Source organism: Populus nigra, chromosome 18 (assembly GCF_951802175.1).
Source record: "Populus nigra chromosome 18, ddPopNigr1.1, whole genome shotgun sequence".
In the NCBI taxonomy this organism is placed as follows: Eukaryota; Viridiplantae; Streptophyta; class Magnoliopsida; order Malpighiales; family Salicaceae; genus Populus; species Populus nigra.
The window spans coordinates 2,335,201-2,350,317 of NC_084869.1; the positions used below are offsets into that span (position 1 = coordinate 2,335,201).

The following is a 15,117-nucleotide window of genomic DNA, read 5'->3' on the forward strand; positions in this document are numbered from 1 at the left end:
ATATTAGAATAACCTATAGTATTACAGCATGCATGCATGAAGAATATTGACCTAAGTGCCTTGCTTACCACAAAGATCGACGAGAGTGACATAATTATGCTTGACAATGTTTAATTATTATATATACCACAACACCTTTGACTTGTTCTCTCTCCCTAATTTATTGTTATCTATAAATAATAAATAAATAAATAGTAAATAAATTTAGATATAGTTTTCATGGATCGATATCTAATTTTGTTTCTTATTTAAAATTTTCATGATTATATATTATAATCTGAAAAAAGATTGACACTATGTAATAATCATCAAGAAATGAGATCTTCCATCAATAAAGTCTGAGAATATGACTAGTTTCTCATTAATTTATAATTAAATTTTATTGAATACATTTTAATTTATTAAGTTATAATTTACGCACCCAATGAGTTTTGAAAAAAAAAAGGTTTAAATAATATATAAATAACAATGATTAATTTAATATGTTCTATCACCAAAATCCACCATCTCTGCCGGTCATTCCAAAAGCATAGATACAACGCATCGAGACTCTAGCCAGATGACTAACTCGAAATGTATTTCTTTTTAATTATTTGTTGTTTCAGACTGGTTTTTTTTATATATATATATATATATATATATATATATATATATATATATATATATATATATATATATATATATATAGTTTATCTGGGTCACGAGCCTTGTGATGACAAATAGAAAAGAACACGAGGGCTAGGGCAAGGAAGAGATTGAGAATGGAGGGAATCAAAATAAATTAGTTAAAAGTCAATAGAAAGATCCGACAGGCTTGGACATGAACTTTGATTCTGATTGCCCAACATCTCTTTTCCACTTTGTGATGAAAAAAACATACATCCTATTCAAAAGATTAAGGAATCAATAATAGTATTATGTTAGGTTAGTTTTTGATATTATGATAATAGTTGTTTTTTTATTTAAAAATATATTAAAATAATATTTATTTTAAATTTAATTTTAATATCAGCATATCAAAACAATCTAGAAATAAAAAATATTAATTAAATAAAAAATCTCAAAAATATAATTTGTCCGCAAAAACAAAAACTACACTAATGATCATCGAATGGCCGGGTGCAACAACGAGATAGTGACAAATTTAAGGATTGTAAGATATCATTCCTTTTGTGGCTTTCTGGTCTGTGCCCTTCTCTCAAACTGACCTGCACACATAGTCTTGGTCGACGGGGATCAAATTGAAGTGGAATGGTTTAGTATGATTAGAATATATATTATTTTAAAATATATTAAAATAATATTTTTTTATTTTTTAAAATTTAATTTTAACATCAACACATTAAAAAAATCTAAACACATAAAAAAAAATAAAAAAAAATAATAATTTTACCATAAAAACAAACATTATACCAGGGTCATATGGCCGGGTGCAACAAGGAGATAGGGACGAATTTAAGGATTGTAGGATTTTGTGGCTTTCTCCTTCAGGTCTGTGCCCTTCTCTCTACCTGACATGCAAACAGTCTTGGATGGGGACCACATTGAAGTGGAATGGTTTAGTATGAGTAGGATATATAATATTTGGATGAGCGTATGTTCAACAAATCAGAGTGGCGCAGCGGAAGCGTGGTGGGCCCATAACCCACAGGTCCCTGGATCGAAACCAGGCTCTGATAAAAAGAGTGGCTTCCAGCGTTACAACTTTTTTATTATTCCTAGCCATTTTAGGAAACGGCGTCGTTTTCGGTTTTAACTTTAAATTTGTACTGACGTGTCAAGATAGGAGTGGTTCACAGTATCGACGATATATCGCCTAAAAGGAACAAAAAGGCCTAAAATGGAAAATAAAAAGGCACCATCAGAAAAAATCAAGTAAAACGAGAAAAGAGAGGATAAACCAGCAAGCCACAGGAAAGAGAAAGACCAGAGAGAGAAAGCGAAAAATAAAGCTTGATAAAACCCTAAGTAGTAAGTACTATCACCAAAGTCCAAAATATCGCGCGATAAATAAAAAAGAAAAGAGAAACATCCCAACTCTGCAACCTCCGTTTATCTCTCCGTCGACTCGCCTCTCCCCCTTCTCTCTCTGTAAGCCCCCTCTTATTTCTCGCTTTGTCTCTCTTCTTCATTTCTTTACCCTCCCCCCCCTTTTTTAATTTAAAATTAATTTTCGTTTCAAAACTTTAAAAAAGATTTCCTCACTCAATACTCTGTTTGGTTACTCGGAAAATGAGGGAAAATCTGATATCCTAATTCACTTTAATTTTTTTCCTTTAATGGAAAATCATTTATTGTAAAAAGAAAAAGAAGTGTAAATTAAAGCCGATTTCCAATAGGAACTTTAATCAATTAGAAGACAAGTTGAGCATTGAAAGATGAATATTAATCCAAATATTTGATGCATTTCTTTGTATTGTTGATGGATTTGAATTCCTTGATTAATTCGTTACTCTTAATTGCATTGGTACTTCAGTTATCATTCAAGCCAATGCTGATATAAATTTTATTTTTAAAAAAATTTCTCTCTTTCTCTCTAGGTGGGCGTGCTGGACTCGGAAACATTTTCTATTTAATCGGGCGTGCTGGGCTCGGAAACATTTTATAATTAACCAGTAAGTTAAACCTTATTATTATTCCTATAAATCTTGTAGTTTAATTTTATTAAGTAAAATGTGCTGATTAGTTTTATGTTAATTAATTAATGATTGGTAGTGGTTCGAGAAAAAGATGTTTGCTGGGAATATGCTGAGAAATTAGATGGAAACAAGGTGAAATGTAAATTTTGTTTAAGGATTTTGAATGGTGGGATTAGTAGATTAAAGCATCATTTGTCGAGACTTCCGAGTAAAGGTGTGAATCCGTGTAGCAAAGTGAGGGATGATGTTAGTGATAGGGTAAGAGCTATAATAGCATCCAAGGATGATGTTAAAGAAACTGGCAATGCCAAGAAGCAGAAGGTTGTGGAGGGTAAATCTACGGTAAATGTTACTTCGAGTCGAAGTCTTTTGACCGTCGAAGCAACAGCTCCAACTCCGGTGGTGGCGAAAGTTTACCCTACTGTTATGCCAATGCCAATGGCAGTGCCACCTCTAAGCAGCCAAGAGAATGCTGAAAAAAACATTGCTCTCTTCTTTTTTGAGAATAAGTTGGATTTTAGTGTTGCTCGTTCTCCGTCGTATCAGCTAATGGTTGATGCAATTGGGAAATGTGGTGCGGGATTTACAGGGCCTTCGGCTGATATGTTGAGGACTACGTGGTTGGAAAGGATCAAGTCTGAAGTTAGTTTGCAAACGAAGGATGCTGAGAAAGAGTGGGCGACCACTGGTTGTACTATCATTGCTGACACATGGACGGATAACAAGTCTAGAGCTTTGATCAACTTCTTAGTTTCCTCTCCCTCCAGGACGTTTTTCCACAAGTCTGTAGATGCATCGTCTATCTTTAAGAACACCAAATGCCTTGCTGATTTATTTGATTCTGTTATTCAAGACTTTGGTGCTGAAAATGTTGTGCAGATAATTATGGATAGTAGTTTCAACTATACGGGTATTGGTAACCACATTCTTCAGAATTATGGAACCATTTTTGTATCTCCTTGTGCTTCTCAGTGCTTGAATTTGATCTTGGAGGAGTTCTCTAAAGTAGATTGGGTGAACAAATGCATCTTACAAGCACAAACCATATCAAAGCTTATATACAATAGTGTCTCAATACTCGATCTGATGAAAAAGTTTACCGGAGGGCAGGAACTAATCAAGACTGGTATCACGAAGCCTGTGTCGAATTTCCTCTCATTGCAATCGATGCTGAAGCAGAGGTCAAGATTGAAGCAAATGCTCAACAGCCCTGAGTTTTCTATGAATTCCTCGTATGCAAATAATCCAAAAAACATAGCTTGTATTGCTATCATTGAGGATGGGGATTTCTGGAGGGCAGTGGAAGAAAGTGTGGCTATATCCGAGCCTTTTCTCAAAGTGATGAGGGAAGTATCAGGTGGTAAACCTGCTGTGGGTTCTATCTACGAGTTAATGACCAGGGCCAAGGAATCGATTAGGACTTACTACATAATGGATGAAAGCAAATGCAAGACCTTTTTAGACATAGTAGACAGAAAGTGGGTGGGTCAACTCCATTCTCCTTTACATTCAGCAGCTGCATTCTTGAACCCCAGCGTCCAGTATAATCCAGAAATTAAATTCCTTGTATCTATTAAAGAAGACTTCTTCAAGGTTATAGAGAAGCTACTTCCTACACCTGATATGAGACGTGACATCACCAATCAGATTTTTATTTTCACTAGGGCAAGTGGAATGTTTGGTTGTAGTCTAGCTATGGAGGCACGAGATACAGTTGCACCTGGTATGTCTCTGTACATGATGTGTATGAATGTCTGCATATGCACGAGTGTGCCAGGATGAGCTTTGTCTGATGTTGTTTGCAAACTGCATGTTGTGGCATATCACTGGTATATACTAATTTGAGGAGAATATAGCATTGTATATAGCAGCCACATTTGCCCCCTTGTGGTCCATCATTGTCATAGAACATTCATGCCGACAACGCAGAGAAACTGAATACAAGGTGGAAAATCCTCACGTCCAGATCAGCTTTGAGATGCTTCTGGTTGGGAGCTTCTAGGATTTGTTGTTATTTTCTAACTTCTATCAGTCTTTAGATGAACTAAAATCCTCAAATCTCAAAAACAAGAAAAAAAGTTAGGTTTTAGGTTAATTGCCACAGCTTCTGGAATGGCTATTAAGATCTTGATCTAAGAGAAGCAGAACTTACATTGTGGACGCTTTTCACATTTGACTTTGGTTATGCTTCACACAAACATTCATCATATTTTTTGTTTCAGTTTCAAGTGTCATTTGCATATCCTGGAACTTTGCAGCTTCATGCATGCTTGTGCAGACAACTGGACATCCAGAAACACCCTTTTATACATGGGAAATGGCAATAACATCCTTTGAATTGTGATTTTATGCCATGCAGATAGGTTTCTGTTTTTACTGTCTTAACTGAGTTGGCATGCAGGGTTTGAGTCTCTGTTTACTTGTCTTTTGCCTATGATCTTACGCTTGTGAAAGTATTATTTTGGTATATGTCCATAACTTCATTTGTTGAATTATCGAAACTAACTTTTAATGTTGACATATTGCAGGGCTTTGGTGGGAACAATTTGGTGACTCTGCACCCGTGTTGCAACGAGTTGCCATCAGAATACTGAGTCAGGTTTGCAGCACGTTTACTTTCGAGAAACATTGGAGCACATTTCAGCAAATTCACTCTGAGAAACGCAATAAGATTGACAAAGAAACATTGAATGACCTTGCCTACATAAACTACAATCTCAAGTTAACAAGACAAATGAGAACAAAACCTTTAGAAGCCGATCCTATTCAATACGATGACATTGATATGACTTCAGAGTGGGTCGAGGAGAGTGATAACCCGAGTCCAACTCAATGGCTTGATCGCTTTGGTTCTGCTTTGGATGGCAGTGATTTGAACACGAGATTCAATGCTGCCATATTCGGTTCTAACGACCACCTTTTTGGTTTGTGATTATGCAAAGTCCGTCGTGCCATTTTCTCAGAAAGCCTTGTAATCAAGCTCAGAAAGTTAGCCCCTGGTTTTAGATCTTTACTCGTTAGTGTTTATCTTTTGTGCATTAAAGAAATGTAGTGGTAGCTTGATGTTGATATCCCCGTGCCTTGATGTAAATATGCCTAGAAAGTTAGCCTTTTGTTGTAGTAACTAGTAAATCGCTTATTTATAAATTAAAAAGGAGTGTTTCACTGTACCTTTTTTTTTATAAAGAGCTTTATTCTTCTTCTTTTTTAATCATTTTTTTTATTTTTAAATAGTAGATTTATTTTTCAATGAGTTATCATATATTTATTATATAAATTATGAGTTTAGTGAATTAACCTGGTTGACTAAGTTTTTTTTATTAATTAATTTTTTTATTTTTTATTTTTTAATATTGAGTTGATTGAAAATTAAACTTCATGATTTATTTTGCTTATTTTTAATTATATTATTTTGACCGTATGACTCGATAATAGTGCTTAACAAATTATCTCGAATTCGCTCGAGTTGTTTTTCGTGTTATTTTTTTAATTGATTTTTTTTAATTTCATCATTCAATATTGGGTTGGTTGAGAATTGAGTTTCATAATATGTTTTGATTTACTTTATATGCGTATATTTTGGTCTCACGATCAAGGTTACGAGTTTTGGCATTTTAACCTCGATTAAATTGATTAAATTTTTTTTCTAAGAATTATCTTGATCTCATGAATTAGATCATTAGTCCTTTAATAATGAATTTGTTTTTTATTAGGTTGTCCCTGTTTCATTATTCGGAACACAGGTTTAGTAAGTTAACCCAATTAACTCAATTTTTTAACCGCCTTGTTTCCCCAAATTCATCATTAAATATTGTGTTTGATTGGAAATTAGACTTCATGATTTATTTCAATTTTTTTTATTATGTTATTTCAATTAGACAGTTTTGGCCATAACTTATCTTCTTTATATCTTCTTAACTATTTCTTCTTCTTCTTTTTATTTCATTTCATCACACCCCAAATTTCTATATTATTACTATTTTTTTTAATTATATCTCAGGGTTTACAGTAGAAGTCTTTGAATCACAACACACATTCCAGTAACTTTTTTTAATTATTTTATATTTATTAAAATATTGAATTGCCCCTCATTTAAATTGATAACAACTAAAAAAAACAATGATGAAAGTATGAAAAAAACCATGAACATTAATTTTATTTTTTTGCTTTTAAGAGTAATGTAATCTTTTCATTATATCATCAAACATTAAAAATTCAAAAAGTTTCTTATCCTAATTTAAAAAATTTTACTCTAAAATATAAAAAGATCGATCTATTCTCAATTAATATGATAATGATAAATAAATCATATAAAAAAATTCTTCTTACCTCCTAGTTAGATGAAAATAAAAATTATCATTTCATTAATTCAATATAATATTTTTCTTGCTGAACAGCAGTAAAATATTAATTCTTTTTTTTTTAATTTTTAATTTAATTTAATGGTTAGAAACTTAGATCCAATAGGAAGCTCAAATCCAATAAACTTCCTGATAATGTTTTTTTTTAAAAAAAATCTTAAATCCCAAATCGTCCATCAGAATAGTCTAAACTTCCAAAACAAACAAACCTCAAACACGTTATCCTCCTACTCCTCCACTTCAGTTTCCAAACAACCAACAACAACTTTCTTTTTTCCGTCTCTCCATCTCCTTCTCCCTTTCTCCCTCTCTCAACAATGGAGTACGATTTTAGAAACAGAACAAGCTCACCGTACGACACCCAATCCCCGATGTACAGATCATCCACGCCATTAACAACAGCACCACCACCTAGCCATCCTATGTACGGACCTTCTCTCTATCCAAGAGTCAGTCAACCCGCGCACCCCGCAATCCCTCCCGTATCCCGCCACCAATCCTTCCCCCAACCCTCCTCCTCCTCTCCTTCCTGTAAGTAAATTTACGTGATTACTTTAGTCAATCGATTAATTTTAAATTTGATTTATTTTTTATTGGTCGATTTCAGCAGGATTAGGGATTCGCGTTATGATAAAACCGGAGTACCGCATCACTCCTCCGGTATAATTTGTATTTAAAATCATATTCTTAATTAATCTGTTATTTGATAATGATTGTGATTATTAATTAATCTGTTTTGTTTTATAGCCACAACTGACGCCGCAAATAGGAGAGATTCCGCGGAGTAGTGTTCAGTTTGATTTTGAGCTTGAGAGGCAGATTATAGCGGAAGCGGAGAAGGGCAGCGTGAATTGGAGTAGGTTGCTTGGCTTGGAAAATCTGCCTTCTAAACCGTTAGAATCGACTCCTTCAACGGTAAATGTGCTTCATAATTTTTTCATTGGAGAAATTCCTATGATTTTTCGGTGCAGTGGAATTGATTGTTATAATTGTTTGTTTTATGTAATGATTAATGATGAAGTAGGGACATGTAACTTAAAAATAAGGGAGTTGTAGAGAATGGTGAATGAGATTTTGAGATTCGCTGGATTGGGTGTTAGTAGAAGAAAATCAGGAGGAGGAGTATGGGTGTATAAGGAGATGGCTAATTTGAAGCCTCTCTATATCGCAATCCATGCTACTCTCCTACCTCCTTGGAATTGATGCCTGTTTTCTCCGTGTATACTGTGCCAAGTCATTCTTGTTTCTCCACTCCTTGTTCGAAGATCTGCCTTCTGAAACCAATAGAATCAACTTCTTCACTGGTAATTTTATTTGTGTTTGAGGTGTTCATAGTTTTGGTACTTGCTTAATTACTATCCTAGTGGCTGACATTTTCTTACTCACATTTGATCGAGTGGATTTGAGTATATTTGGAGTTGAGATGTATAATTTGAGAACCTTGTGATTTTGTAATCAGTTTTTGTGAATGAAGTAGGAGGGACAGTATAAAGACCAGATCAATTAAATTGATTGGTACAGTGAACTCTGCTGTTATATGTGTTTAGATTAGTCTGGATAAATTGATTGGTATAGACAATAAATATCATATCCTTATTGAAATGTATTGATAATTGCATGCTAGTTTTTTTTAAATGATTTTGAGATATGTATGTGTAGGTTTGATTATTCAATGACAAAGGTTCTCAGTTGTTGAGTTATGAAATGAACATTATTGATAATGCAGGGTCCGACCGCAGATCCTGTAGAGAGAAAATATATTGCATCGGGACTGAGTCGAGATGCTGTTCCTCTTGCAGTTGCAAACTATGGAGATAATCCAACTAAGGTACTTTCTTGTTTTTTTTTTTTTTAAATGTCAAGATGCTAGGTGATTCTGATAGTTGGTATGGTGTTAGTAGTCCTTTCTTACTTCTTTGAGGGTATAGTGTACAGTGAGTTGTGCATGTGTGTGGGTCTGGTCATGGTAATTGTTATCCCCTCTCATTTCTATCTTGGGATTATATACTCCTGTGCCTGTGTATGTGGGTGGCTGTTATAGTCATGGCATTTACCTTTCCTTTCTTGCGATTATCCACCATTTGAAACTAATCCATTTAGTTGGATTGCATTTGAAGAACAAAGAACACGGTATTTTGCCATTGCTTCAATGCAAATTAGAGCATTTTCTTTTCAAGTAGTTGAAACAAACGGTGACCTTTATGTTTCTTTCCTCCAGGTCCAGGAATTTGTCAATGGCTACACCCTTCTAAGAGAAATGGGATTTTCTTCTAATAGTGTAGCTGAAGCTTTACTAATGTATGACAATGACGCCGACAAGGCATTGGCACACTTCCTTGGCAGTTCATAAATGAGCACACCTGAAGCTGATGGCTTTGTGTGGTAATGATACTTAAAAGTGATGTTAACCAATACTAGTATTTAGCTATGTTTGCCAGACTTTTTATATGATTGTAAAATAGATATCGGACCAATTTTCCTGGTCATTTGCTCCTATGTAATACGTCCTTCTGTTTTTTGCAAGTATCTAACAAAATTTTGTGTGGTAACCATGGACAGCGCTTCCTTTTTTACTCTTCTTTGCCATGTTCTCCACTTGATGCCTTGATGATAGGGAAAGTTGATCAATGGTAATTAGTTTGCCATATGCCAGAATAGTTGCTGCAAAATTTGTCTTCTTCCACCACTTTAATTTAGGAGTTCAACATTCTCATAGTATTCTTTTGCTATCTTTAGAAATATGGGGATTTCCTCGAGATCAACAAGACTTTAAGAGGCATTACAAAAGTGTCAACAATGCATTTTGCCTATGTTTTAAAAATATTTTTTAATTTTTTTTTTATGTTTTTTTTTAAATTAATATTTTTTTTAGTCTATTTATATTATTATGATATTCTGATTTTAAAAAGTAAAAAAATATTATTTTAATATATTTTAAAGTAAAAAATATTTTAAAAAATTATTATTATAGTATCATTAAACTATCTGTGTGCGGATTAACACAATTTATTAAAACAATTTGTAAAGGAATTGCGGATTAACACGCAGAATCCCACTCATGACAAAAAGGGTGTCGATCGATCATCAGTTTATTTGGAACCGTTTGACTCTGAAACGAGGGAGTTTCGGAGAGTGGTGGCTTCTGGGTGATTATATTATTTGGTCAGAGGTTTACATTTAGCTAAGGTTATGGAACTCACGTGAAAAGGAAAAGTAAAAATTATCAACTTTTCATATGAAAAGCTGATAATTTTATATATCCAAATATTAATACCATTGCATTTATTAGATAAAACTGTTCTTCCAAACAAATCAATTGACCTGTAATCAGTTTCTCAAAGCTTCTGTTGGTTTCTTCACCATTAACCTCCTTATCTGCGAGCATTTACCTTTTGTTATCTCAGTTTTCTTCTTTACAGATCGAGAAACCTAGTTAATATCCGGTATAAAAGCTACCCCATGGCACATGAATGCGATTACCAGCCACACTCACCCCGTGCTTGTATCATGTTCTCAAACTCAATAGTACCATAGACCTTCTCAAATGAATTATGCGCATGATAGTATCGTGGATAGTTTAATGGGATGACTGGAGGACAACAATAATATAACATTTGTATTTTTTTTATGTATTTAAAGAATTTCTTAACAAATTCTACTCACAACTTCACAAAATTCACACATGTTCTTCTAAGTAATTTTATCAATAAAAACACTTACAAAAACAACTTAACCAAACACATATTAAGTGCTTTTTAGACAATTTTAATTGTAACTACAATTATAACCAAACACATATTTATTTAACAGACCAGGGTTTAATATGCATGCTTGAGTTTATATTATAGTAAATAGCCTATCACTTGCTAGCATAACAATGGTTGTCCACAACCACAATGCTGCTGCGTGCATGCATGAACTGAATCCCAGAAGAAAATAATTGAACATCATCATGCATAAAAAAAAAATAGCTGGAATTTAATCGCTAGAGAGAAAATTTATGTTTTCGATTGCAGTCCCCAAACACCATCGATATTGATATCAAATTATTTTATTTGATAAAGAAAATTTATATTGGATATTTTTTCATTTTGAAATTACCTATAAGAACATATTTCAATTATGTAAGATTTTTTTTTATTTCGGATTAATTTCATGTTTTGTAACGGTTTTTCAAGGTCATATATGAGTTTATCAAGTCTTCTAAAATATTTTCTAGATGTTTTAAGTCAAAAACAAGTAGAAAATAAATTTTTAGGTCGAACAAATTTCTGCCGTGATTTTTTAGCTGCTAAGGCTGAGCATTTCCGGTTCGTTCCGGTTTTAAACCAAAATAAACAACCAAACCGAATTTATTTTTTTTTAATTTTTTGAACCGAACCGAACCGAAAACCGGTTCAAACCGATTAATTTCGGTTCGGTTCGGTTCGGTTTTTTTTCCTTCCAAACCGGTTCAAACCCAATGGTCCTCTCTGCTTCTCTTACAACCTTGACTGCAACAACGTTCAACTGCACATAGCGTTGATTGTTCGAGGGAAAGTTCATCCATTTCATTGTAATTAATCAAATGGATGGGGGTTGTAGAAATCCACATATATGAAAAACAAAAGAAAAGGAATGGATCTATTATTCCAATTCCATTTGTGGCACAGACTCAACAAGAAAATTAAAACCCAAAGGAATCAAATCCATAAGGGAGGGGAGGAAAATCAAAGGCAGAGGGTAAAGTGAGAAAGATGCAGAGAAGGGAGGAATGGATCTACTATTCCAATTCCATTTGTGGCACAAACTCAACAAGAAAATTAAAACCTAAAGGAACCAAATCCATAAGGAAGGGGAGGAAAATCAAAGGCAGAGTGTAAAGTGAGAAAGATGCAGAGAAGGGAGAGGGTGGGGGGGGGAGGGTAACGTGAGGGGCAGAGAAGGGAGAGGGTGGGGGGGGGGGTACAGTGAGATGCGGGGGGGTGAAGTGAGAGGGAGGGGGGGGCCGCTAGGGTTAGGAAATGTTTGTATTTATAGTTGGTTTTTTTTAAAATGCTGGTTGATTGAACCGGTTCGGTTCAATCGGTTTCAGACTTTAGAAACCGAAACCGAACCGAACTGAAATTTTTTTATGATTTTTTAATCGGTTAATTCAGTTTTTTTTTCGGTCCGGTTTTTTCGGTTATTTTTTTCCCGGTTTTCTCGGTTTAATCGGTTTATCAGTTTTTTTGCTCACCCCTACTAGCTGCTGTGGTGGCTGGAAAGTAGGTAATATCAAACACGTGTCATTTAGCTTCTTTTTAAAAAAAAAAAATAGGGTGGACGACGTGTCTAAAATAAAAAGAAAAAACTAAGGGCCCAGGCGCACAGGTCTACTCTTAAAAGTCCGTGCATGAGCCCTTACTAGATAAGTCAGATGTTGCTCGGCATTACAACTCAGGCACAATGACGCTTGATCTTTTTCTTTTTTTAAAATATTTTTTTAATTAATTTTTTTTATTTACATTTTTTCAAAATAATTTTTATATCTATACTTAAATAAATATTCATTTTCTCTTTTATTTTGTTTATTTAACATCTTTTAAATAACATTTTTTTAAGAGATTGTTCCAATTCATCTATATTTTTTATGTTTTATATATATGAAATTTATTTTTAGATAATTTTTAATGTGTGTAATTTTATATATATATATATATATATATATATATATATTATTCAATCAATTTTATGTGTGTTTATTTTTATTATCACTTGATTAAATAAAAAATTAATTTTTATAAACAAAGTTATTAAACACAACTGTGTTAAATGCTTAAATTTCAAGACCAAATATTTTGGTCTATACATGTCTCTTAATTTTTTGGTTTTCATCTTTATTTATTGTTAATGAATTTTTATTTATTTATTAACATATATAATTTCAATTTACTTGATTGAATATGTATATAAACTTTTTTATTTTCACTTATTATACACACACACACATAAAAGCATTGAAAAAAAAATGTATATTATTCATTTTTTTAGGAAAACAAATTCAGCCCACCGCAGAGCATGGGTGAAATAGCTAATATTTGCCTATATATTAAAATTAATTACATGACTCACAAGCTCCAAGGGCAAGGCTAAGCCCATTAGCAAGTTCTAAGGTTACAGCTCCTCTGAACTCGAGGGCAGAGCTAGCAGTGGCTGGCACCGTCGTGGCTTCCTAAAATTTATATATATCCTTGAAACCTAACAGTTCCTTTTTAAATAAATGATGTTGTTGTACAGAATAGTCCTTCAAAATAAAAGGAAGCTACTCCTTGGTCCTTAACATGCAATTTGTAAATCCAAAATATTAATTCATTGCACTCAAAATAAAAAGAAAAAAGAAATAAATTTTCTAACCCCGCAACTAGAGAGCTAGCTAGATTAGTCTCATCCATAGTTTTGAAACTCGGTCCGATCTGGCAGGTCAACCTGGAACTTAGTAGACCCGGAGCTGGAACCAGACAGGGTTAAAGTAAAAACCCGGGGTGACCTGGCAGGTTAACCTGATTTTTTATTAAAATAACATCGTTTTAATTTTTAAAAAAACTGTTCTAATCAATTCGATCAAAACTTGATAACCTGATCAAAAACCGTAACTCAAGGTGTCATCCAAATGATCTGCATGCATTGACTTAGGGGTGTTCATGGTTTAGTTTTTATCAAAAAAAGTAACCAAATCGAAAATTTTTTTTTAAAAAAAACCAAAACCGAACCGAAATCGGTTTCGGTTCGGTTCGGTTTTTTAGAGCAAAAACCGGTTCAAACCGGTTTGGCTCGGTTTTTTTCCGGTTCCGGTTCGGTTCGATTTTTCCGGTTCCAAACTTAAAAAACCAAAACCGAACCGAACCGGTCGGTTTTTTCAAAATTTTAATCGGTTTAATCGGTTTTTTTTCACAGTTCGGTTTTTTCTGTTATTTTTTTTCTGATTTTCTCGGTTTAATCAGTTTTTTGATTTTTTTAAACACCCCTATGCATTCTCATCATATATAGTTGATAATGGAGAATAATTTCCTCAAATCGCAGGACAGTGAATCACCACTGAATTATTCTTTGTCCACGTCAATATGCCTGAAAATGTAAGTAGCAGCTATTAAATCTGGCAATCAAACAAAGAAATTCAATGAATAATGCTTTCATTATATTTTTCATGCATTATATTATTGCATGGCTCCGTACATTGCATCATACTAAATATATATATAGAAGGATACATGAATGCTATATTATATAATTATTTCATGATTTTGACCACTAAACTAAGACAACGAATTTAACCAAAAAAATGTATATATATATTGGGTTAGGTTTGTGTCAGGTTTAATAATATTTATATTATATTTATTATTCATTAAATAAGATAATTATTTATAAAAAAAAACTTATTTATTTATATCAGCTCGAATTACTATCCACCAAGTTTCGTATTAAATTGGACTTCCTGATACAAACTTTAAAAAAGCCAATGGAGAGGTTTACAACGGAAGCCTTTTTTAAAAAGTTGTGCATATCTTAGTTTTAATACCCGGTTTGGTCTAGCGGGTTGATCTGAGATCTGAGGTTGGAACTAGGCCGGGTTGAAGAAAAAACAAAAAAAAAAAAAATTCGGTGTGATCCAGCTGACCCGATAACTTAGTAAGACCTGGTCAAAAATCCGGTTACAACCCATTGATTTTTGTGTTTTTTTAAGAATTGATTCAGCCAACCCGATAATCCGGTCAAAATTCTGAATTCAAGTTTTGAATGAGGCCGGCCACAGACCAGGTCTAAAAATTATTATACTACAATTCTATCCACGCCACTAAATTGAATACACATATTGAGAAAGAGTTAAGAACAAAGCAGACATGTATAGTCGATGAATTTTGGACTTCCTTTCCTTCCAAATAAAATCGCATCCAAAGAATCTCACCCTCGTGAATATAATAATAAGCAAACACGAGGGATCCTCCACCGACACCATAATATAAATCTTATTTATGTGTACATAGTAATCTTATTAATTAATTTTTTTTTAAATCGTCCCTCATTATTTAATTTTATTGAATTTTTATATTATATTTAATATCTATTTTTTTTTATCATAATTTTAAAATCTGGCA

At 33.3% G+C, this 15,117-nt stretch overlaps 2 protein-coding genes and 1 non-coding gene across 3 annotated transcripts; all 3 read left to right on the plus strand.

The window, feature by feature from the left end:
* The first annotated feature begins 1,607 nt into the window (after nucleotides 1–1,607).
* TRNAM-CAU (transfer RNA methionine (anticodon CAU)) lies at nucleotides 1,608–1,679 on the plus strand. The gene has a single exon. It is a non-coding gene; the product is annotated as a tRNA-Met (tRNA).
* Nucleotides 1,680–1,858: 179 nt separating this feature from the next.
* LOC133678042 (uncharacterized) lies at nucleotides 1,859–5,809 on the plus strand. The gene is made up of 4 exons (XM_062100201.1): nucleotides 1,859–2,091; nucleotides 2,541–2,615; nucleotides 2,716–4,362; nucleotides 5,168–5,809. Coding segments are annotated over exons 2-4 (2,052 nt in total). The 5' UTR covers nucleotides 1,859–2,091; nucleotides 2,541–2,614; the 3' UTR covers nucleotides 5,572–5,809.
* Nucleotides 5,810–7,185: 1,376 nt separating this feature from the next.
* LOC133678052 (uncharacterized) lies at nucleotides 7,186–9,573 on the plus strand. Its single transcript, XM_062100209.1, has 5 exons — nucleotides 7,186–7,531; nucleotides 7,608–7,660; nucleotides 7,748–7,915; nucleotides 8,727–8,828; nucleotides 9,219–9,573. Exons 1-5 carry the CDS (start codon nucleotides 7,318–7,320, stop codon nucleotides 9,348–9,350), a joined length of 669 nt encoding a protein of 222 aa, XP_061956193.1. The 5' UTR covers nucleotides 7,186–7,317; the 3' UTR covers nucleotides 9,351–9,573.
* Nucleotides 9,574–15,117: the final 5,544 nt, after the last annotated feature.